The sequence below is a fragment of the Tachysurus vachellii genome, chromosome 23 (genome assembly GCF_030014155.1).
Source record: "Tachysurus vachellii isolate PV-2020 chromosome 23, HZAU_Pvac_v1, whole genome shotgun sequence".
NCBI lineage: Eukaryota > Metazoa > Chordata > Actinopteri > Siluriformes > Bagridae > Tachysurus > Tachysurus vachellii.
In genome coordinates, this window is record NC_083482.1 from 13,979,614 (window position 1) to 14,006,551 (window position 26,938).

The 26,938-nt window shown below is 37.2% G+C and overlaps 1 protein-coding gene across 1 annotated transcript in view; it reads left to right on the plus strand.

The window, feature by feature from the left end:
* The window catches only part of tox3 (TOX high mobility group box family member 3), a 68,811-nt gene extending 42,762 nt beyond the window's left edge, over positions 1-26,049 (plus strand). The window contains exons 3-7 of the mRNA XM_060859673.1: positions 8,804-9,055; positions 22,528-22,791; positions 23,280-23,504; positions 24,360-24,440; positions 24,965-26,049. Coding sequence (XP_060715656.1) covers positions 8,804-9,055; positions 22,528-22,791; positions 23,280-23,504; positions 24,360-24,440; positions 24,965-25,681 — 1,539 coding nt within the window. The 3' untranslated portion in view covers positions 25,682-26,049. The remainder of the gene's footprint in view (positions 1-8,803; positions 9,056-22,527; positions 22,792-23,279; positions 23,505-24,359; positions 24,441-24,964) is intronic.
* The last annotated feature ends 889 nt before the right edge of the window (positions 26,050-26,938 follow it).

The window sequence follows — 26,938 nt, forward strand, 5'->3', positions numbered from 1 at the left end:
ATAAGATAGATAGATAGATAGATAGATAGATAGATAGATAGATAGATAGAGATAGATAGATAGATAGATAGATAGATAGATAGATAGATAGATAGATAGATAGATAGATAGATAGGGTGCCAATACTTTTAAAGTTAAATAGATAGATAGATAGATAGATAGATAGATAGATAGGGTGCCAATACTTTTACAGCTAAATAGATAGATAGATAGATAGATAGATAGATAGGGTGCCAATACTTTTAAAGCTAACTAGATAGATAGATAGATAGATAGATAGATAGATAGATAGATAGATAGGGTGCCAATACTTTTAGAGCTAAATAGATAGATAGATAGATAGATAGATAGATAGATAGATAGATAGATAGATAGATAGATAGATAGATAGATAGATAGATAGATAGGGTGCCAATACATTTAAAGCTAAATAGATAGATAGATAGATAGATAGATAGATAGATAGATAGATAGATAGATAGATAGATAGATAGATAGATAGGGTGCCAATACTTTTAAAGTTAAATAGATAGATAGATAGATAGATAGATAGATAGATAGATAGATAGGGTGCCAATACTTTTACAGCTAAATAGATAGATAGATAGATAGATAGATAGATAGATAGATAGATAGATAGATAGATAGATAGATAGATAGATAGATAGGGTGCCAATACTTTTAAAGCTAAATAGATAGATAGATAGATAGATAGATAGATAGATAGATAGGGTGCCAATACTTTTAGAGCTAAATAGATAGATAGATAGATAGATAGATAGATAGATAGATAGATAGATAGATAGATAGGGTGCCAATACTTTTAGAGCTAAATAGATAGATAGATAGATAGATAGATAGATAGATAGATAGATAGATAGATAGATAGGGTGCCAATACTTTTAGAGCTAAATAGATAGATAGATAGACAGATAGATAGATAGATAGATAGATAGATAGATAGATAGATAGATAGATAGATAGATAGATAGGGTGCCAATACTTTTAGAGCTAAATAGATAGATAGATAGATAGATAGATAGATAGATAGGGTGCCAATACTTTTAGAGCTAAATAGATAGATAGATAGATAGATAGATAGATAGATAGATAGATAGATAGATAGATAGATAGATAGATAGATAGGCAAGGTTTTAGAAACCTTGTTTAATATTTTATTTTAAATTTCTTTAAATTCTTTATTTAGGTTACACAAATCTAAATATGGAGACACACTAACAGTTTCTTTATTTATTTTGTTCCTAAAAAAACAACACATATAAAATACACCTTCACATCTCTTACCTACACATCTGTACATCTGTATCTGTCTTTGTGACTGGGAACTTTCATATCCAACACATTAAGAATGAAATATCATTTTTGTTCATTTCACATCCTTACCTTATATTCTCTCTCTCTCTCTCTCTCTCTCTCTCTCTCTCTCTCTCTCTCTCTCTCTCTCTCTCTCTCCCTCTCCCTCCCCCTCCCTCCCCCATCCCCCATCATTCCAATCTGACTGAAATACATATATCATAAATTCTCCACCGCAGTGGAGCTCTAACCTGCTTCAGTAACACTACGTGATTGCATTGTAAGATGAGATACTGCACTGGTTTTTATAGCTTTAAGCCTGAGCAACTGTTTCTCATGTATTACATGAGATCTGCTCCCAATAACACACTGCTCTGCGTGCGCACACACACACACACACACACACACACACGTGGTACAGCCCTTCCTCAGACTATCAGTTTTCCTGTGTACTTTTCTCCTACTGGTGTGAGGAGACGCCCCAATAATCAGAAAACATAGCACTATGTCTGTCTTTGTGTGTGTGTCTGTGTGTGTGTGTGTGTGTGTTCATAATGTCATACTTAATTTAAAATCAAAGAAATTAAAGGTAAAACACAGACATGACTTAAACCACTTTTATGTTTATGTTATGAAAAGGAACAAATGTGTGAGACCTCTGTGTGTGTGTGTGTGTGTGTATGGGTGTGTATGTGTGTGTGTCTTATTTTTTGAAACCTGACCTAAAGAGACATTAGTAAGAGACATTAGTAAGAGACATTAGGAAGACTTTTCTGTTCTGTGCAGTGTAATTTGACAATGTGATGGGCTCTTGCTGTACCCAAATGCTTCCTTAATCTACTTAAAATGTCAGGAGAAAGACAGAAAGAGAGCTCAGTGGTTCCAGAATAAACAAACCAGATACCTCCTTGTCTTTACAGTAAACAGTAAAAAGGCATATTTCAGTATTAGTATGAACCAACATTGTTGCCTTTTCTCGGCTGGACGTTTCTCCTTGTGACAGATAACCAAACATGTGAAACTGAGCGTTTAGTATAACACATTAACATATCAGTATTCTGGGGTTGAGTTCCTAAACCTCAGATTTATCACTCAGGTTCTGTAGAATGGGATTATACTTTATGGGTCTAAAGTTAGGATTTTTTTTTCATTCATGCAGACGTGAGCAAACAGGCACGAAGCTTTAAAGCTAGGATAAGTTAGAAGGTCTAACGGAGACCCACGTTGGTTAACATGAACATGAGGTGATGTGTTTTTTACAGCATTCATTTATTCATCATGGGTCGATGTTATAATGGTTCACATCATTTTACTACTCCTTTATTACTCCTTTACTCCAGAACCAACTAAATGAGTTATATAATATAGCGGAGAGGCACAAACAAAAAGTAATTAAGTGATTAAGTGACGTGACATACGGCTAAGTACGGTGACTCATACTCAGAATTCATTCTCTGCATTTAACCCATCCAAAGTGCACACACACAGCAGTGAACACACACACCGTGAACACACACCCGGAGCAGTGGGCAGCCATTTATGATGCGGCGCCCGGGGAGCAGTTGGGGGGTTCGGTTCCTTGCTCAAGGGCACCTCAGTCGAGGTATTGCCAGCCCCAAGACTCGAACCCACAACCTTAGGGTTAGGAGTCAAACTCTCTAACCATTAGGCCACGACTTCACCAAAATAACATCGGCACGACGTTTCGACCAATAATGAACAGGACGGATGCAGCTGAGGTCGAGGGACTGTCTGACCTAGAAATGCTATAAGAATGCTATAAACATGCTATAAGAAACCCTTCAGGTTTAGGACACACCCTTTTTTGGGATTAAATCCAAATACACTTCCAGATAGTTGGAACTGTAAACAGATCCAGATACTATCACAGTAAGAGTTACACCCTTAGTGTACACTGGAGTCATGAGCACACCGAGTTAAAGTGTATTACAATGTCCATATATCGAATACCAAGAACAAATAAATGCTGCTCTTAGAGAAGCTCCTATTTCCTCAATTTGCGAAGGATGTGAATAGTCACATTTCTTTCTATCTGTTAGATTAACCTATCACGTACAATCAAATTACCCTCCTAGAACCGGCCATAAATATGTTGTGATGGATTTTATGGAGGCCAGTTTTGCGAGACTCTGAGCCACACTGTTGTCATTTGAGGAGCAGAGCTTTTTCTGCTCTTCTGACATTGGAAGCTCCATGCTATCGATCCAGCACGCTGCCGTATGCAGTAATTGCCAGCACAGTGCTTTTCTAACAAGTGCTGGTTATTGCTCTGCCGAATTAGATTACCGGGTTTATGGAGAGGTTCTGGATATTACTTCATGATCTCTAGATTTGTGAGCGCAGAACTTTGCGTGGATGGAGCGTGTGCAGGTTGTGGATGTACAGATGATCGATGGCTAGGTGAACAGAAAGGTGATGGGTTAATGGATAGATGGATGGATAAATGTATTGATGGCTAAAAAAATGAGTGAGTACAGTAGGTGGATGAAGGGAAAGGATTTATAGATTAATGGATGGATATGGAGGAAAATGGATGTATGCATGAATGGGCCAGATGTCAATAATCAATAGATTAATACAAATCTGAGTAGGATGGAGGGACGGGTGGAGGAATAATTGGATGATTAATAGAGTAGATGAAACAATGAACAGAAAGGCAGAGGATGGATGGATGGATGGATGGATGAATGGAAAGTGGGTGGATGGGTGTACAGATGTACTGTATGGATGGACAGATGCATGGATGGATAAATGGACAAAATAATAGATGGATGAATGAGCAGATATGTAGATTGGTGGATGGATGAGGAACAATCGGTGACTAAAAGATAGATATATAGATGAATAAATGATTAATAGAAACACATGAGGATGGATGAGCGAATGAAGAGACGGATATTGGATCAGTGGCTTGAAGGATAGTTAGAGGGAGGACAGACAGGTGGATAGATAGATAGATAGATAGATAGATAGATAGATAGATAGATAGATAGATAGATAGATAGATAGATAGATAGATGGGGCATTGGGTCAGTGGATGGATGCATTAATAAAAATCTGGTCTGATAAGCAAATAGAAAGCTGGATGGATGGATACATGAATGAATAGAACATTTGTGGATTAATGGATGGATAGGTGATTGGATGCATAAGAAATGTGAATGGATAGAAGGATGGACAGAATGAATGAATGAATGAATGAATATACCACTACAAAGGTGGGTAGCGGGTAATAAATGGATGGATGGATGGATTAATGGATGGATGAGTGGATAGGTGAATAAAAAGATATGTGGATAGAACATTGAATGAACATATGTGGTAAGAGACCGTTAGCAGAGCTGGAGCGACACACACACACACACTCACACACACACATTCACACACACTCACACATACACACATGTCTGGCACCTCTTACCAGCACACCCGTGCTGACAGATGACATCCCCCAACATCAGACATGCCCCCGCTGCATGTCTGGATTCTCATTTACACACACACACACACACACACACACACACACACACACACACACACACACACACACACACACACACACACACACACAGACCTTTGCCGTCTCCTGGAGCAGATGTTAATTTGGATGATCATTAGCAATAGGAGATAAAGAAAAGCTGCAGTCACTGTAGGCAGTGATCTCTCTCTCTCTCTCTCTCTCTCTCTCTCTCTCTCTCTTTCTCTCTCTGTTTCTCTCTTTCAAAGTCTGTATTTTGTTACTTATTTGTCCTTATGTTACGTGTTTATATGTTGTGTGTGTTGTGTTTTATACAGATGTAGGTCAAAGGCCATTACTCTTTCCCTTTGTCTCTCTTGCTCTCTATGTGTCTCTCTTTCATTCTCTCTGTTTCTTTTTGTTATTGTAGAAACATGCTGGCATGGCAAGTTTTATTCACAGAGAAAGGTCATGGGGCAAGGCAAAGAATACCCCAATTTCCTCTCTCTCTCTCTCTCTCTCTCTCTCTCTCTCTCTCTCTCTCTCTCTCTCTCTCCATCTCTCTCACAATACAGTGAAGTGTAATATTATTAAAGGGGAATGAAACTAAATGAATCATTTAAAAACCTGTATTAATTATGTATCATTTCACTGTAATGATAGATTATAGAAAACTATGAAAATATCTATATACTTGGGTTTATTATTGATTATTTAAAGGAAACATACTGATTGACATGAAAGACCTATGTATGTTTTATGTAGTCTTGTGAACACTGCTCCAAAATGTATATATACTGTAGATCAATACGCTATAAATATTATAATTAGTTATTAAATTGTATTTAAATTCTTTTTTAAAAGTAAATGAATTGAAGAAAAATTGTCAATAAATGTTATGAATTTAGAGAAAACATATTTACATATCCATATACAAAAAAAAACTTAAAAAAAAAAAAAAAAAAGTTTTAATCATTTTTTTTGTTCATTATATTTTTATTGTTTTTTGTTTTTTTTTGTGAATTTTTTTTTTGTCTTTTTTAATGAATGAGGAAATGAGAACAAACGAGAACAAAGCGCACAAACACACACAAGTAATAGAAATATTTTTTCATAAAGCACAAATATCTAACTTTTCCAAACAAAGCTTACTCCTTACAAAAACATTTAAAGTGGAAATAAAGTAAAAAATCCACGACCCGAGAAGCTTATGTGAAGCAGTGTTCGTAATGGGGATCATACCTGGTCCTGGTCACATGTCATGATGCTACCACGTGAAGGTCTATTTACAAGTTAAAGCAGCGAGGACAAAGTTTAAACACACAGCAGTGTAATTTGACAATGATGCAAATTCATCTAAGTGAAATCAATGCAAAACTATAGGAATACACCACAGTGATGTGAACAAGGTTCTAGCACATGAAATATAAGTATAAATATAAACTGGGAGAGTTTCATACAACTAATTAATAAACGATCCTACTGTAACAAGACAAACCTGGAAGTACTAAGACCTCAAAGTCACTAAATCATTAACTATCAACTGGCTTGATATTAGGATTCCCGAAACTCCAAATTATGGATATTTATAATTATTGTGATTATCGTCGCTGTCGGGCGGAAACCTCGTATGTCCAAATTTTGTCAATTTCATATTTTTTCACATATCGATGCTATCGGTCAGTCCCCACGTGGGTCTGTTATTTTTACAAGTTATTAACCAATCTAAAGTCTTGAAAATAGCTTGAGCGCAAATCTCTTAACTCCATTGGACACCGCAGACTTTATTGAACACCGCTGGCAGCAGTGACGTCTGTGTCCGTACCGTTCTTATCAATGACAGCATAAGCTCGTATCTCCCTGCTCCCAAGTCATAAAGCTTGTATCTCCGATAAAACGTGACTTTGGGAAAATGTTGTGTTAACGTTGGTACACAATAGTATGATAGCGATATAAGGTATAATAACAACTTTAAAGATACAATGTTTAATAACTCAAAAAAAACAGCGTTTTTTTTTTTAATTTCCTGAAAAATAATGGTTTTGGAGATTCTGCTCGACAGCGACGTTATATAGAAATCTTTAGGCTTTAAAAACAGTTCCTGAATCATTATATAACCGGGTTCTTCTTTCTGACGGAAATTCATTCTATTTACTTGTGGGGTATTTACACTTCTTATCAAGGCCTTAGGATAAGGGTCAAATGCTGCAGATGTTTTATGCAGAAACTTTAAGAGCTTTCCTAGAACACCTGAAAAAACCCTTAAGTGTGTGACTGACAATAAGAACAAGGCCTGACAAGAACTAGGCAATGACAGATTACAGAAATAGCTCAAGTATCTAGTAGGTGACTGTTTAAGCAGTCCATGGTTGCAGGTGGAAGATTCACTGCTAAGATTCAGTGGAGGTTTTTTTTTTTTTGGTGTTTTATGGATGGTGCAAAACGCAGAGCCATAATGGTATAGACTTTTTCAACCCTGGTTCTTATAATCCTTTTTTAGTTCAATCATTTTGTATTTAGGTCCTTGATTTGCAACTCACCCATTCTCATTTGCTTTAAGAAATTTCCTTATTCAAATCAGGACTCTGAATAAAGATTTCCATCTCATGGACATCGTCCAGGGACCTACAAGTGAGCTGACCATAACACTTTCTCAAACTGTTAGAAGAAAACGATTGTATATGTTGGCTTTATATGATATAGAATTAAAATTTCTCTCCACTTGAACTAAATCTTTTCCAGCATGACAATAACCCTGTGCACCATGAATGAAGATATGCTTTGTTAAGGTTGGACTGGAGGAACTGACTCAACCCCACTGAACACATATGAGATAAACTGGAACTCCTACTGCACACCAGACCTCTTCATCCAACATCAGTGCCTAATCTCAATGAGATGAATGGACACAAATATAATAATATAGTCAAAAGCTAAAGTGTTGTTAGTTTTCATAGCATCTTTGGAAAGCATTAGTTAAACTGCCTCCTGCCACAACATGGTCTTTGTAAGAAAGTACATTTTCACTCCATTTGGAAGAAACATATTTCTCTGTCTTCTTCCTAAAGCCAAGACATCAACATGGCCAAAAACCCAATACAGCGACATCAGACATGATACTCCAACCACTACACAACCATCTTATAGGTTATAAAGTGTTCGACTTGTGTTTGAACTAATCTAATTTATTTAGAAGACAATACACTTTAAGATACATGCAAGCCAAAATTCAGTTTAGAGCATCTATAATGCTGGGGCTGTAGGTATAGAGTTAAATAAAAAAGTAGAAAAGAGAAATCCCCGGTGAGAGAGAGAGAGAGACAGAGACAAGAGAGAAAGACAGCAGGAGTGACAGGCAGATGGGGAGAAAGAACAAAAAAACCTACTGGAAGGCTGCTGGGATGGAGAGAACTGTAAGAACTTGAAGAATTCCATCTCCAAGAAGTCAAACTAAGTAAATTAAGCGTGACGGTGGAGTTTAATTCTGAGGCAGCAGGATTTGGCAGCTTGATGAGCAGATTTACGGCTGTGAGCTTTAGGAACAAAGCTGAACATTTCTCAACCGAGCAAAAGCATTTGTGAGAAATATTTAAAAATCTGTTTTTTTTTTTTTTAAGCATTAATTGAACTGGTCTTGATTATGGCTGTTTGCTTTATTGATGGCAGAATGATCTCTAAGACATAATCCAAAGCATCTCCTTTACTACGCTATCCTATCCTATAATAGACTTCTTCAGTGGAATATTAATGGCTTTTGTATGATTTAAATTGCTCCGCTTAGCACGTCTCCAATCCCAACAATCCAGAAGATGTGGTTTGGGTCAGTAGTTGGTTGCCATGCTGGGTATAATAAGCTTTGTGGACTCAGAGGCTTCAGATAATCTCTATAATTTACACAGTACTGAAGTCGAAATACATGGAGAATACTGCTCTAGTAGTTAGAGTTAAAGTTTATTAAAGTATAAATTATATATATATATTTTTTGTTTGTTTGTTTTTTCACTTATCTAGACATTTCACACTCCAAGTCTGGGAGATGAAGAGTTTGAGATCCCTCCCATCACTCCTCCTCCAGAGACCGAGTCCAGCCTGGGTCTCCACGACGGGGGCTCATCCTTCCCCGGACTTCCCGAACACCCCAACCCTCAGCGAGTTCATTTCACCCCGCAGTTTCCACCTCAGAGTCTGGATCTGCCCTCCATAACCATCTCCAGGAACATGATGGAGCAGGATGGTGTTGGCATCAATAATGGCCTCCCTCTGGTGAGTGTTTGATCAGTGATGTATTGAACTTGTAGCTTCAAGTTGGATTCTGGTTGATGTTCTTCTTTGATTTCCAGACCATCCATTAAATATTAAACATCGAATTTTATATCATAATCTTGTGATAAATCGCATCATTTCTGAGGAATCAACATACACTATAACCCAACTCCAACATTTCTTACAGAAACAAAAATATTAAACATTTATGGAAATATTTTACGAATTTGCATTTTATTTGAATTTTATGAAAATGCGATTGAATAAATTTCTATTTACATGTCATCATTATGCCAGATTACACTGTTGTATCCTTTCATCCTTCCATTAAGAACACTGTAGACACTAATGTTATAGAAACACACATCTGTGTAACAAGAGATGCATAATAATACATTTTGATGAATTGTTACAGGCTTTTAATACATTTGCAGGCTTTTTTACATCACACAGTACAGTACAGCTCAATTAAAAGAATTTAATTAAATCAGAATGTTATCAAATCAGTATCCCATCATGAAAAAAGCAATATAATAATAATAATAATAATAACAATAATAATAATAATAATAATAATAATAATAATAATAATAATAATAATAATAATAATGATTTGGATAATTTATTTTTTATTATTTTTATTATATATAATTTTTTTCTCAAAAGCAATATTATTTTTAAAGCATTTCTAGGTAAATTATTATTATTATTATTATTATTATTAGGTTTTATATCATTTTTTAATAATATTTTATATCATTTTATTATATTTGTTATACTTTTTTTATATTTACAAGTATTTCTATAACACTTAGTTAAAAATGTAATGTTCACCAGACATGTAAGAGGTAACAATAATAATAATAATAATAATAATAATAATAATAATAATAATAATAATAATAATAATAATAATAATAATAATAATCTAATGCTTACACAGTGCCTATGATCATTTCTATAAGCTCATGCCAATTATTATGAAGCTTATAAGCCATTATATTAAAAATGTCACAAAGACAGGGTTCATGAAATGTATTATTTTTTTATTTTTATTTTTTTTTTAATTGATTTATGAGTGCGAGCATGGAGATCCACTAAACATATTCAATATATATGTAATAATACTCATTCATTATGCCAATATCTCCATAGACTGCAATAAAAGCACACAGCCAATAATTACAACACATTATAACTCACAAACCCACCGAAGCCCAGAAGTTTCAGTGGCTAGAGCATCGTTAACCAACATCATCTAGATAACGTATGGAGCTATAAAGGGACGATTCCTAAAGGTCAAATCTATACAGGAATATATTACTTTCACCTTTCACTGTTATGAAAAGTGACATTGGACAGACATGCGGTGCAGGCGTTCTGTCGTTTCATAACCATAATGTTTTATGATTGAGCTGTGATGATGGCTAATGCAAAAAAAAAAGAAAAAAAAAAAAGAAAAAAAAAAAGAGGAGTGGTTCCTAAATGCCAGCGCAATATAAATGCATTGAGGAGTACGAAAGGGAAATGTCAGAGTGAGACTATTTATATTAAACGCTGCTGTTACAGGAATGAAATCTCTGTCACTGAAATATGAATATATAAGGAAGCACGAAAGGTCAGAAAGCCTGAGATTCCTGGCACATATCTCTTTCTTTTAGTTTGTGTGTCTTTTTAAAATAAAACAACCAAAACAACAACAGTGCAAAACATTGTTTAAGTTGATTTAATTTAATTATTTATTTATTTATTTCTCTCTCTCTCTCTCTCTCTCTCTCTCTCTCTCTCTCTCTCTCTCTCTCTCCCTCTCCCTCCTGTCATTTTTCTCCTGAAACATTCACAACTAATGCAATTTGATCCTCGTTCTTCCTACTAGGTCACTCAGACAAAAGCCCATGAACTCACATTGATTTGAAACATGCCTGAGTTGTACACGGGGTTATATTGGATTAGAAAGGTGATACACACTCAAGATGTGTTCCTTATGGTTTCCACTAGCAATGCTGCACATTATTCTTTTAATCTAATAGGCTTTTCAATGACAGCCTGCCAAAGTAACCAAAATTACATCACTGCACCATCAATCGTCTTGACAATATGACACATTACAGCTCCTGATGGAGCTTAATGTATTTTAAGTAAGGAATAAAACATGATGGGGCATACTGTGATTGGAAAATAATCAACTTTGGGAGTAGGATGGCTTATTTTCCAATAAAAGCACATCCGATCATGTTTTATATCTCTTACAGGACAACGGTAATATTTTTATTTGAATTTTTGTATTCATTTATAGTTACACTGAGTAGCGTCCATGGAAGGAGTTCAGTTCCTGGAATTAGTTACATGCCTTTATTTTGTCGCCGCATCTACATTACAGAACAGTGAAATTCTTTCTTCACATATCCCAACTTTAGAGGTTGGGGTCAGAGCTCGGAGTCAGCTGTGATACAGCACCACTGGAGTAGAGAGGGTTAAGGGCCTTGTTCAAGGGCCCAACAGTGGCAGCTTGGCAGTGCCATGGCTTGAACCCAGATCCTCAAATTAACAACCCAGAGCGTTAACTGTTAAACGCTTGAGCCACCACTGACCCGGGAGCAGTAAACACAAACATATTATTATTTCTTATAAAGTTATTGAAACTCAGAGCACAAAGCACTCGGTCTTTAAGGGTGAAGGAAATTCTGACACTGGAGACTCCTTCCAAATACGCTAAATAAACAACCGCGTACAGGAAACTTCATCAACGTGCATCACCTTCCGACCAATCAGAATCAAGCAGTCAATAATTGGTTTCAATATAAATCCATGCAACACAATATAGAACACGAACGCAATCTTTTTACGGTAATTCGATTCTTTTTTAATTCATATTCAGTTCTATTTTTTGTGACACGAACAGTCGCATACGAGAGAAATAAAATTTGTGTTTGTAATTCAGACTGTGCTCCAGGTCTAGTTCCATTTCCATTTGCCATGTGTTCACTTATTTATCTCCTATTAATACGTTCTCTGACTGTTCACTTACTTATGCTAACTCAGCTAATTCCTCACTCCCAGGTCCAATTCAGCAAGATCTGCTTCTAGTTCTGTACGCGGCTAGCGGGGGCCCTGAACATGAAGTCATTATTTATTTAATCGACTTCCCCTAACAAGCTCCCCACATCTCCCTTCGCTCTCGTTTCAGTCTTGCTCTTGTCTCTCAGCATGAGGGCAATCTGATTTTCAGAGTCTTTCCCCTCCTTAAAAAAAAAAAACCCTCATGCTGTACAAGAGCCATTTCACTGGCAGCATTTCTTTTGCTCTTTTACTCCTAAAACCTTATCGAAAAGATGAGTCTGTTATTTTAGAGGAAAATATCACAATGTTTATAAATGTTATGCATTTTAAAGGATTCGAAAAGAAAAGAATTTTGAAAAAAAATAAATAAATAAAATAAAAATTTATAGCATCAGACAATGATAATGATATTGATATACAGCATTTAGCCCTTAACCAGAATGGCTTACATTTCTATATCATTTAATACAACTGCACAAAGGGGGTCACAGTGGCTTAGCACGTTCGCCTCACACCTCCAGGGTCGGGGTTCGATTCCCGCCTCTGCCTTGTGTGTGTGGAGTTTGCATGTTCTCCCCGTGCCTCGGGGGTTTCCTCCGGGTACTCCGTTTTCCTCCCCCGGTCCAAAGGCATGCATGGTAGGTTGATTGGCATCTCTGGAAAATTGAACGTAGTGTGTGATTGCGTGAGTGAGTGAATGAGTGAACGAGTGTGGCACTCCATCCAGGGTGTATCCTGACTTGATGCCCGATGACGCCTGAGATAGACACAGGCTCCCCGTGACCCGAGGTAGTTCGGATAAGCGGTAGAAGATGAATGAATGAATGAATGACAACTGCACAATTGAGGGTTAAGTACCTTACTCAGATGCCCAGCAGTGGTACATTGATAGAAAAGGGATTTGAACTCACATCCTTCTAACTGGTAGACCAGCACCTTAGACGCTATGCTACCACATCCCCATTCCTGCACACTGACACTCAAACAATTGGTATTGTTTCATGTGAATAAATGAACACGGTGGTTTTCACTACATGTTGTAACAAATACTCTGTTCTGTATAATGCACTACTCAAATATCCTGTGAAAATGCATGTAAAATTATGCGCTTAATATCCGTATCTCAGTGTCTTTAATCATTTTTTTTAACCTGAACCTTAAATATCTCAAATATCCAAACTTTTACATACACCTTGTTCAGAGATTATTCTAGCACAATCGATCCTGAGTGTGACGTATACAGTACAGCGTGATGAAATGTTTTACCACTAATGTTCTACAAGTAACTGAGGATATGTCTAAACAAGACCAATCAGACTCTCAGATCAGCTGCTTTCACTTTAAAATTGTTGATATATATGTCTAAATTCCTACAGATCATTTGGAAAGTATCATTTGGTTACTTGAAGAAGGATCTCATACTGTAGTTTGTCTCTTATCGACGTCTAATCAGAGTCTACAGGATTTATTTTGGACGTTTATTTTGGACGTTTTAGAACAAATTAGCTTTTAAACATTAGCATGAATCCCTGCTCGCAGCACGATGACGTCATAGACGGTTTTAAGAAAATAAGCAACAGCGGGGTGAAGTGATGTGATGCGTTACTGTTACCACATCTAAGCCATATAACAGCATGTTCTGAAGGGTTTTGTTCTCCTTCTTTGTTCAAAAATTCATCCCGGATGAAAGTTATTTAATAATTAAAGAACTGAACTAATTGTAACTTCAATCTACAGAAGGTTTTATTTTATTTGATTTGATTTGATTTGATTTTTTATTTTTTTTTATTTTTGTGATGTTATTTTTGTTTGGGATTATTGAAACAACTACGGTTTCTGTTATCAGTTATGTTATAGCAGCTATAAACATCAGGCATTTTTTTTCTTTATCCTCTTTTCTTCATTTTATTGAGAATTGTAGACGATATAGGTCAGAAATCCTACAGCTTTAGCTCTGACTCTTACAGAGACCCCTCACAGAACACACATAGACAGATTTATTTTTTTTTTATATGGTGGAGTTTCACAGAAACAGGTTCGACCAATCAGAATTGAGAAATCAGCAGCGATACCAAATGACAGTAGTGTTAGTATTGATTCTCTAAGAGTGTTCAAAGTGTTTTAGAGTGTAATAAGGTGTTTGTGTCTCACTAGTAAATACACTGATGTGTCGAGCAGTCTGATAAATAAAAAGGGAAAATCTGAATAGTGGGACTGAAATGAATTGTGTGAGGTGTTCGTCTCTCTCTCTCTCTCTCTCTCTCTCTCTCTCTCTCTCTCACACACACACACATACACACACACTCTCTGTTATCTCCCTTCCAACCTGAGTAGTTCTGACATTGGTTGTACATCAATTTCTTAAAGTGGATTTTTCTATTTATTTATTTATTTATTTATTTATTTTCCCCCCACCTTCACCTTCGTGCTTCATCTCCCTTTACCCCATCACACACACACACACACACACACACACACACACTATTGTGACGTATCGTCTCACTCAAATGAAAGATATCGATGCAGGTATGCAGTACCTAATGAAGACTCAGGCTGACCTTCCGCGTGATTGATTCTGTAATTTGGTTTTCGTAGATGCTACTCAAAATCAAATCATGCCAAACAAGTTTTGAAAACCTGCCGTGTAGAAATGGAAGGACGAAAGCGTTTGGAGATTATTTATTATCGATTTTGGACAATTATGATTAGGATGCGTCGATAAAAATAACGGTATCGAGTAAATAAAGCTCCGATACCGACATTTTATATCGTGAGTAGCTTAAGACTAGTGTAAGTTTTTCTGCTAATGACTAAATGGTCATTATATTAACGCAACTTCCTACAACAGGGGGCACGGTGGCTTAGTGGTTAGCACGTTCGCCTGACACCTCCAGGGTCGGGGTTCGATTCCTGCCTCCACCTTGTGTGTGTGGAGTTTGCATGTTCTCCCCGTGCCTCGGGGGTTTCCTCCGGGTACTCCGGTTTCCTTCCTGGTCCAAAGACATGCATGGTAGGTTGATTGGCATCTCTGGAAAATTGTCCCTAGTGTGTTATTGCGTGAGTGAATGTGTGTGTGTGTGCCCTACGATGGGTTGGCACTCCGTCCAGGGTGCATCCTGCCTTGATGCCCGATGACGCCTGAGATAGGCACAGGCTCCCCGTGACCCGAGGTAGTTCGGATAAGCGAAGAAGAAAATGAATGAATGAATGAATCTTCCTACAACACAAGTGATCTGATAAAGTCTTATACATAAATCTCAGAGTCATTGCTTTACATGTTGCCCTGGGCGAGAAACTAAATAGTCAAAGTTGAGGTGAATGAAGATGACAGCTCTTACTCAGTATGTTGTTCTTGACCCAATGACAACATAAACGTATTTTACTTACAGCTGTATGGTTTTAAGAAGTGGAACCAAATCCGTTCTTCTCCACCGCAACCCTGGTCAATTGAATGGAACTAATAGAGTCAAAGATTTTTTAAATAGTCAGGTATCTTAAGTGCCTGAACACACATACTGTCAATCTCGGAAACTACTGGAAACAGCATGGACGATTTATTTGTATTATACACCAAAGCTATTTGGGTTGGAATTCAAAGGATGGATGAATTTAAGACGAGAGTTTAGGATTTCAGGATTTATTCCCTGGTATTTACATCCAGATGTGTTAAACATCATAAAACATACAACCTTTTTTTGTAAAGGACCAGACAATTTTTCAACGATCAAAAAATATAGGAAAAGATATTTCTTGATAAAGTTCTTCTCGATTAATTTGGATGCATTTCTCTTTAGGTTGGTAGAAAAAATGTTCCTGTAAACTTACTTTAAATTGACTTATTTAGAATATTCCAGAAGCAGCCTTGATGCTACCAAACCCAAGTCATGATGCTACCACCACCATTCTTTACAGAAGTGCTTGTATGTTTTAGATCATATCCAGATCAGATCCTTTCATCCTTTCTATACACTTTGGTTATGGAGGTTCATTTTGGTATCCAGTTTTATAGCTCATCTCATTGTGTGGCCTAATACAAAATGTGCTATGTTCTACATCATTAATAAATCTACATATAAATACCACTGAATACAAACTGAACTTCGAACCCCATTTCTGTTATTCATCTTTTGATCCCATACTCAAATGTAGCCTACAGCATAAAAATATGAATCTGCCCTGTTCCGATAGTTTTGGAGGGGGCTGTTAAAGGCAGAGCAAATTAAAATCTTCCATGATGATCATATTTGCTTTTTAGTAAGTATGATGCTATTTTGGTAGCAGTAAAACTGAAAAGCATGTGGAAAGAAAATACAGATATCGATACATCCCTAGTTATCCATGTGAAAGGATGTTCTATGCATTCAAAATGAAAGATGGAAGCAGAGAGAGTAGCATATATTTATTCAAAAATCCAGTTTGATTTAAGGATAATCCACCACAGGTAGGCTGAAGAAGAAGAAGAAGAAGAAGAAGAAGAAGAAGAAGAAGAAGAAGAAGAAGAAGAAGAAAAAAAATGGTTGGCAAAATAAAGGCAAATTGTGTTGGTTTAAAATGGCAGCAGAGCAGTGAATATGTGCAAAGAGCTGATAAACTATCTTTAATAGAGCTGACCTTTTCACGCTGGCCAAAGTTACTGACAGAATCATCCTTATAATTACCATATAGATGATTTCACCCAGCACCCCCCTCCTCCCCTCTTTCCCCTCCTCACCCTCATCCTCCTCCTCCTCCTCCTCCTCCACCAATGGAACATTTCCAAGAGCACTGTGAGGTTGATTGAATGGAAATTGAACTTGTTAACATTCTTTTCAGTGTGGAACAGCTCATACCAAGATGCTTTTAATAAATCCACCACTAACTCGCAACCCCCGTCCTCTCTCTCTCTCTCTCTCTCTTCTCTCTCTCTCTCTCTCTCTCTCTCTCTCTCTCGCTCTCTCTCTGTCTCAGCTCGCCGTATCTTCCCTCTAAATTCCGACCCTTCCAGACAGGAAGGGTTGTTTGCGTTTTTTTTTTTTTTCTTTCTTCTTTCTTTCTTTTTTTTTTGTCAGTGTTTGTACGATCATGAGTGTGGAAGACCGGTCCATGTTTTTTTGGGGCCATAACCACTCTCCCTGGTGGTGGTTAAGGCTTTGATGAAAGAGGATTGGATAGTGTTTGAAGTAGAAGCAAACAGTCATCGATCAAAGGTGACTCGGTGTTTGACATGAATGCTGTTGAGTATTGTGTGATGTCAGATTCCTTTAGGCGCTGCGTATCAGAGCCTTTTGTGTCGGCCGAGCCCGAGCGGTATACGCTGTTATGAAAAATGACCTTCTTTACAGTTATATCAGCTTTTTTGCATAGACTAAAAATGCATTGGGGTGAAAAATAGTCATTTGTGTGTCTTATTATGTCATAAACTGAATAGATCTATGAACGCAATAATAACAAAAGGGCGATAAGCAAGATTTTAAATAAATTCGTCTAGTTTGTGTATTCTCTGCTTATTTATTCTCAGTTCTGAGATAATTAATGAAATTTTGATAATGTTCCTGAAATGAGTAAAAATGACACACCAGTTAAGTAAAGTTGCTTGAACATAGTTGCTTGGCAACAGAAATATAGACAGAAGAGAAAAAGCTAACAATTTAGCTAATGACTAGTTAGCTCGCCAGTTATAAATTAGTTTGTAATCAGATACATATATGTGATATGTCACAAAGAGACAGTGAAGAGACATTATTAAACTCAGGGGTAGTGAAGAGAATTCTGTATGCTGTACTCGCGAAATATACAAAAAATTTGCTGATAATTGTGAATTTTCCATTGGGATAAATAAAGTATCTATCTATCTATCTATTTACTATCTATCTATCTATCTATCTATCTATCTATCTATCTATCTATCTATCTATCTATCGATTCATTCAACATTAAGTATTGGACATGTAGTAAGTAGCATAATTTACTCATTTCTAAAAGTATTGGCACCCTATCTATTTAATCCATTCTTATTAATCTCTCAATCTCTCTCTCTCTCTCTCTCTCTCTCTCTCTCTCTCTCTCTCTCTCTCTCTCTCTCTCTCTCTCTTTATTTTTAAAATTGAACATCAACCAGGAATAAATAAAATAACCATTTGTAACGCGTAGGTTTTACTTCCTGTGTGTTAATGAAGGAAACAGAGAAATATTCTGGGATAACAATTTGGGCTAATGACTAACAGCTAGCTACAGGCTACTGAGATACATTTGGTGTGCTTTCACTGGTAAAAGGTTTATCTCTGAGGTAATGAAGGTTGTGAATATTGAGGTTTAGCTTTAGGTATGAGTAAAAAAAAACAAGCTAATAGCCGAGAAGAAGAACTTAGATAAGAAGCTAGTTAAGTAGCCACAGACATGTGACAGTGAAAACAAAACAAATCTATCATGAATATCAACATTTTCTTCAGATGTCAATGTAAAATACAAGACATCTGTAACTACAAGAAAAGAAACCACATGCTTATAATTTCAGTGTAAACATAGCATAGCATAGCACCGATCATGGATGCTGACATCTTGTGAATTAATTCAAATGATTTGATTTTATTTATGTAATATGAAAAAAAAGTAGAGTCTACACTAAAAAACTAGCCCAAAAAACAGTTGCTACAGTAGATTAGCTAATTAGCGAATCCGAGCCTAGCATGTCAGAATGCTGCTACAGTATATGAATCAACACAAGGTCAATAAAGATATGTAGCTGATCAAGCTAACTTTAAACCTGATTTTGTTAGACATTCGTTCAGATTTCATGCTAATACTCCCATCTTATTGGTGTGTATGAATTCCTCATATGGCTTCATGGGAACATTGCTTAAATCTCGAGCAATATTCTATAGGCAAGTAGCTGAAGCTTTTAAAGACCTTGATGGAGATCTCTAGCTTGGGTTGTGTGATTAAATGGTAACACACACACACACACACACACACACAGCAGGGTGCATAGGACACATCTGGCCTCTTTGCTTTCTAGATAAGAAGTTATTTGCAGATTTATGAAGACTATCAAAAGCATCTCTGAAGATACGAGCTGTAGCCACAGACAAAGTTGCAATCAAAATGCAAATGGCAGAAGTGCAGCAGGGACATGAATAAACAGATTGGTTATTGACTCGCGCCTCACGAGTCAGACTACTGTGACATTAAACATCTACATTCCTACCAGTACTGTTAGCAAATCAGCCAATTTGAGCTGTATCGGTATTATTACAGGAGGAATTTCATAGTTTTATCAACAATTTGCTTTTGTCTTACTTGATTTTTATGTATATTTATCATCTGGTGAATCTGCTTAGGGTGCTTTGATAGTCAATTTAAATCCCTGGAGCTTCATTAGAGCCCTACAGCAAGAGCTGTACACTTTAGCTTCCTGTATTATATTATTGTATTATTAACTAAATGAATATACAGTAAAGTCAATTTATCACTTTGTGTCTCACGATTTAATTGGACTGTCAGCTCCAAATGACATGTTTCGTTCATTTATTTAAATAATTGATTAAATAATCAATTAACTGATCGAATAATTAATTAATGTGCTCATTAGACAAACTGACTTATTCGCTCGGACTCGTATGGCAGATAAAAAAATAAAAATAAAAAAACATTCCTAACAAAATCTTTAAATAAACAGAAAAAAAAAAAAATAAATCATAGCTTTCTGTAAAGAGATATTTATTTAGCATTTAAGGAAGGTGACTATTTATAGCTGATGTATTGTAAATGAGAACAGGAAGTCATTATTTTGTGGCCATTTCACATTAGCTGTAACTATAAATGGATAAAAATTATGTTTTTCTTTTTCCTGTTACTGGAAAATAATGAACTCATTGTACCACACCATTGCTGATCATTTTTTCAAATCATCGAGGCCCTCAATTGTTTTATTCCTTATTTACTGACCACAAACACCAAAGCTTAATCTCTCTCGATCTTTAAATGCGTCTTGTTGTAATTTCTCGATCGAACCAATGTCAGATTTTAACATGAAGTGCGATCGTTTACCAGAGAATCTCAGTGTGTTGATTTTATTCCCTATCCCTAATTAAAACTAGCCTAAAATATTTCTGTGATTCTGTAAAAGATTTAATTTCTTCCCATATGGCGTTTTTCTACTGTACACATACTGCAAGTAGAATTGTTCCTTTTTTCCCCTGTTAGTGTTTGGTGGCTGTTAGGTGTGTGTCACCACTGGGACGGTGTTGATGAGTTGTTACACAGATGGTCAGAGCTAATGAAATCGCAGTCTTTCCCTCTCTCTCTCTCTCTCTCTCTCTCTCTCTCTCTCTCTCTCTTTCTCTCGCTCACACACATAAAAATCTAATCTCTAGATGACTTTCTATAGCCTGAATTAATGAATTAAAACGTGTCCCGTCTCTGTCATTCCCCATTAGCGAATTTCATTAAAAAAGCCATTTCTCTTTTATTATTTAACACGGTTTTTAACATTGATTCTAATAAACACTAGCAGATGTTGCCTTCGCCTTGTCATGTGTTCATAGGGAGTCGATTTGGCACGAGAAGGTGCGGAGGGAATAAAAGATGGACAATCCAATCTGTGTGTGTGAAAATGTGTTCTGTAGGAGTTGCTTTCACAGATCTGTGCAATAAGGCCAAGTGCAAGACTTTGTGATGTGTTGACACAGAGGGGAGATTGAGTCGGCGTCTCAGGGAAGGCAAAGCAAACCGAGAGAGAGAGAGAGAGAGAGAGAGAGAGAGAGAGAGAGAGTGATATGTATGTGTGTGAAGGACAGAAAAAATAAAGACAGAATGATAATATGAAAGAATATCACCTTGTTCTCCTCTGAGGCTGTTTGGTTTGGTTTTGCACCAGCATTTATTTTTTTCTTTCTTTGCCCTTTAATCATGTTGCAGTATGAGAGACTGGCAGCTGCTGTAATTTCCCTCTCAGTTCAATCAATGTGAAACACTTTCTATCCCCAGCACTCACCGCTCACATGTATACACACACACACGCACACACATACACATCTCTCTCTCTCTCTCTCTCTCTCTCTCTCTCTCTCTCTCTCTCTCTCTCTCTCTCTCTCTTTCCTAAAGAAACACAGTCTTTAAGACAAAATTGCCCAGTTACAGCTATGTATAGAATAAAATACCACAAACCAAATAACCAAAGACGTGATGGTGGGATACACCCAACGTCCATTATTTTCCTATAACAGGACGTCATGATGTATTATATTCCTTTTACACTGCAACGGTTTACCTACAATTTCAATTTACCATGCAAATGATCAAAGACGTCATGGTGGAATACGCCTAAAGTTCATTCTTTTACCAGAACGATTAAATTTACGACATAAACGATCAAAGACGCGTCAACGTGATGCCCAGAAGTTGTTCGTGTTCTTATAACATTTCAATCTACAAGGCAAATAAGCAAAGATTTATTGCCCTGATGAACCTAAAGTTGAATATTTTCCAATATCCATGCATTCCAAAGTGTTTTATTCCTTTTTTAACTACATATGCATTTTTTTTTAGTTTTATTTACTGAAGAATAACACGTTGTCTCGTGTCCGTTTACGGTCATGTTTATTGTAGTGGAACCCACAAAACAAGTCAGCAATCAGTCATTCCATCACCAGCTTCTTTTTCTATATGACAGCGTTTTATATGAAGAAAGAGAGGAAGAGGTCACCCATAAGCTCTCAGATCTAATCTGAGCTCTGTGATATATAGACATATTATACAGAAATATTTTCCCGTCTCTTTGGCAGTCAGAGTGTGATGTATGAAAGCTGCCAGCTGATAGATTTTCATCACCGAACACGCACTGCAGGATCATTTTGCTGCTCCGTCGTCACCGGCACACTATGAGCTGTAACCTTTAGGACGCCGGATTGCGCCGCGCTGCACCGACGCAGGATGGGATTTTGATTTGGCCGCCGAAACGCACAATGACTTACTGGAATAGTTATTTTACATAATTTGATTTTGTGGCTTTGCAATTTTGATGGCTTCCCAGAAGAGTGCTTACAGTCCTTAAGGAGCAGAAATATCCCAGCGCTCCACTCTGGCAGAAAGACACGGCTGATAAAAGACACGAATTTTAGCGTGATTTTAGGTGTCTAGCTGAGTCTACTTAGCAAGCAATTTAATATTATTTATATATATCACTTTATTACCCATACTTACGTCTCTTTGAAAATAAATCACCGGATTTCTCTGCTCTGTGTCTCTTTTTTTTCCCTTGACATTTTGGAAGCCTGCTTTATAGCCGCAGGGGTTTGGGATTTTTTAACTTGTAGACTGATTTTAAACAATGAAAATACTTCTAGTTTTTTTAATCAAGTCGATTTTCATTAGTAAACATAAACATGGGTGTTAATTGGTTTTTATTTATTTATTTATTTGTTTATTTTGTACAGGGTATTTCACAGGCTCAGCTGCGTCAGTACCCTCCTAACCCCACCATGGTCATGCGCTCCATCATCAACATGAACAACCCCAATGCGATGATGTCACGCAACCAGCTCACCACCATCAACCAATCACAGCTGAGCGCCCAGCTCGGCCTCAACATGACCGGACCGAACATCACCCACACGTCCCCGTCTCCGCCGGCCAGCAAGTCGGCTACACCGTCTCCATCCAGTTCCATTAACGAGGACGATCAGGATGAGGTCAGCAAGGTGGGTGATTTTGAGCTTTGTGATTTTTTTATTTTTATTTTTTAGAGCAAGTAGTCATATATTTATTTGTTAGTAGCGTACAGAATCCTTTTTAAAGGTCACTACATGTTCTTAAAAAGTCTGCATTTATCTCTGGACAACATACTTTTGTGTATAGTCAACTCCAAAATTATTGGCACCCTCGAAAAGCGACTGTTATAAAGTACATCGTATTAAAAATCGATTTAATATTTATAAAGATAAAGAACCTTGATTAACTTTGTTCTGGCAATTCTCATTCTCATAAACATATTTTAAATAATATATGTATTTAAAAAAAAAAAAAAAGGTTCTCTTGACACGTTTGCACCAAAAGTATTGGCACCCCTATGGAAAATGTTCTATATCTTGCTTTAGAACAAACATACAGTACTTTATACTTTCCCAATTTTCTTTCTTTTCACGATTGAGTGAATGTTGTTTTGATTGTGTTCCAATCCTCCTTATAGATTGGTGAAAAGCGCCCAGCCCCAGATGCTGGAAAAAAGCCCAAGACACCCAAGAAAAAGAAGAAGAAAGACCCAAACGAGCCTCAGAAGCCCGTCTCTGCGTACGCACTGTTTTTTCGAGACACCCAGGCGGCCATTAAGGGTCAGAACCCCAACGCTACGTTTGGGGAAGTCTCCAAGATTGTGGCGTCCATGTGGGACGGACTGGGAGAGGAACAGAAGCAGGTACACGAGTGCTTGTGATACGATCTGCATGGACATTGACTGTAGACGGTATGACTGTCTTGCCTCATGTGACTATATTTAGGATTTATACAGGGTATATTTAATTAGAGTTATTATTAATCATCTTTCACTAACGTATCAAAGCGTGCCAAGTTAAGCTTAAACACTTCTGTTTCATATCTAGTTTATCTGTATTTATTATTCTATTCGTTTATTTTAATAATATTTTCTTAAGCTTGGAGATACTTTTGGTCTTGGTCACTCGTCCAGGAACAATATTCTTATTAGTACATGAAGTACAGTGAAGACGACTTGGACAAAATGTGGTTTTATGTTGATTTCGTAACATTTTCAAGGTTATTATACTGAAAAATCAGGAAGGAAAAATTCTTACCCTCCTTTCAGAAGCAACCAGATCTTTTGCTACTAGACTGGGATTTCCTGAGGCACAAAATTGTGCTTATTTCTTTATTTAAAATTAACTTTAACACAGTTTTGATTAAAAAAAAAAAAAAAAAAGATCATTTTTTGCAATTCTGTGCAGATCTGGCAAGTAAAGATCAGCTAAAATGGTCGGGAACATTTTACGATATCCTTTGTATATTTTTTATTCTTTATATTTTTATATCATTGATATTATGATATTAATATAATGTTACTAACTTTTCTTTCTTTCATTTATTTCCGTGTTTTTTTTTTGTTTTTTTTTTTTCTTTTCACACCGTCAAGCAATTTGAGCTGCATTTTAAATGCATGAAAGGTGGTTTATAAATAAAGTCACTGAGAAAATACTGCGTTTGTTTCTTACCTGTTCCTCACACCCTTTATTTCTTTCCTCTTCCCGCGTCATTGCAGGTTTATAAAAGCAAAACTGAGGCGGCTAAGAAAGAGTATCTAAAAGCTCTCGCTGCTTATCGTGCCAGTCTGGTGTCAAAGGTGAGATCCTCTCTCTCTCTCTCTCTCTCTCTCTCTCGCCCTCTCTCTCTCTCTCTCTCGCCCTCTCTCTCTCTCGCCCTCTCTCTCTCTCGCCCTCTCTCCCTCTCGCTCTCTATCTCTCTCTGGGTCTCAGTAGAGGTGTAATGATAGCAGGTCGTAAAAGCAGCTAATGAGCACACCTCATTAATTTCCAGGATCTGTTTGCTAGCCTGTGGCATTAGCATATCTGTTAATGCCTGCTAAATAATTTGCTGATATTTGCATATTTGATAATCATCCATACAGTAGCGAGTCATTAGTGAGACGTAGTTGCCACATCCCATGTTTTTTCGGAGAACTTTGCGAATCCAATGAGTTCGAAAACAAAGGTGTAAAAGTAGGTAACGATGAATGGGGCGGTAATTAATTTAAGGAACAGATGCTGTGTTCATTTTTTTTTGCATCCAGTTTAAAAAAAAAAAGAGTTGATTTTGTGCTATTCTTGAGTTGGATCAAAAATCATCTTCCGTCTGTTTCTGTCTCAGGCAGCGGCAGAATCTGCCGAAGCGCAGACTATCCGTTCGGTGCAGCAGACCCTGGCGTCCACAAGCCTCTCCCCTGGCCTGGCTTTGCCGTCTCCGCTGTCCTCTCCCCTGTCCCAGCACCCGCCCATGCCCTCAGCCTCTCAGGCCCTGCAGCAAGCCCTCCCTCGGGCCATCGCCCCCAAACCGCTCCAGATGCGTGTCGGAAACAGCCACGTGGTCACTTCGGTTACGGTGGCGCACCAAAACATGGCCCCCGGCATGCCCTCGCAAATGCTGGGCCAGATGCCCTCGTCGCAGATGAGCCCGCCCATGCACGCGGCCATGCAGCAGCAGCACTTGCAGCACCACCAGATGCAGCAGCAGCAGATGCACCACCAGCAGATTCAGCAGCAAATGCAGCACCAGCATTTCCAGCATCACCTGCAGCAGCAGCTTCAGCAGCATCACATGCAGCAGCAGCAACAGCAGCAGCAACAGCAGCAGCAGCAGCAGCAGCAAATGCAACAGCATCAGCATCCACATCAACATCAGCATCAGCACATGCAAATGCAGCACATGCAGATGCAACAGATGCACCAGATGCATCAGCAGCAGTCGCATTCGCATTCGCCCGTCCAGCACTCGCCTGGAACGCCGCATTCGGCGTCGCTCGGAAGTCCACAGCCGCCACCTCCGCCGCCTCAGATCCAAGTCCTCTCACAAGTCAGCATCTACTAACAGAAAAAAAAAATCCTGCATTCTCAAATCGGAGAGAGAAGACATAAAAAAGCAGCGTTTCAAAGTTGCTTTTTTTTTGAAGTTGCACTTAAGAAGTGTGTAAGAATAACATAAGAATGTTACAAAGAACTGTCCTTTGTTCTAGATGGATATACGGACACGTGTATAAAAAGAAGAAAGATACGGAGCCGAAGGCTATTGCCCCGATTTTGTCTATAAAATAGGCAGAGCTATGAAGGGTCTGAGTGCCTGATTTTTTTTATTTTTTCTCGTGTGCTTGTTTTTTTTTTCCTTTTCTTTTTAATCTCTATCTTTAAGAAAGTTTCTGGGCACATCGATGGCAGAAGAACAGTTGGGTCAGGCAATTTTTTTTTCACTATATATATATATATATATATATATATATATATATATATATATATATATATATATATATATATATAAGCGCTTTATATACAAGGCCAACAGTGGTGGTAAAACTACAAAAGCTCTAAACAGAAAGATACTGATAGCTTTTAACTTGACAACATGGAGGATGACAGATACAAAATGGAAGTATTGTTGAAGTGTAAAAGACGGGAACTGGAACGTGCGGCGCAGCTTCTAACACACTGCGGAGGAATTCAACTGCTCTCTGGACGGTATATCAATAAACATCAATAAAACCTTTTTTTCTTCTTCTTCTTTTTCTCCTACCTACGGTACGTTTCTGTAAAAGATTCTCGAAGTAGGAACCACACAATCTCCAGAGACCCAAATAAGAAGAACTTACTTTTAGTGCTGGCAGCAAGCAGTTTTTCTGTCAACAAGACTCAAAACTCAAAAAACAAAAAAAAAACTCCTGATATCCTGCTGCACACGAGCTAAGGAAACTTTTCCGAGAGAAAGAGAGAGAGAGAGAGAGAGAGAGAGAGAGAGAGAGAAAAAAAACACAACTCTGGTTCAAATGTGTGTATAAATAGCACTCCAAAAAAAATCTATGTATTTGTCTTTACCTCAAAAATTTAAATTAAGTTTCTGTTAAGTTTGTATTCATTTTGTGTAATAAAAGTGCATATTTTAAGGATATTTTAAGGAGAAATTGCAAAAAAAAAAAAAAAAAAAAAGTCAAGGACTCATGCCAGTGTTTTAACGATTCGTGTATTTTTACACTGTTCCTTGATAGCAATTTAAGTGAAGGGTGGAACTGAGTCCTAGAAGAAGCTTAAAAAAAAAAGTTTGGAAAAGAAAATGAAAGTTTTTTCTGCCAGCTGTAAA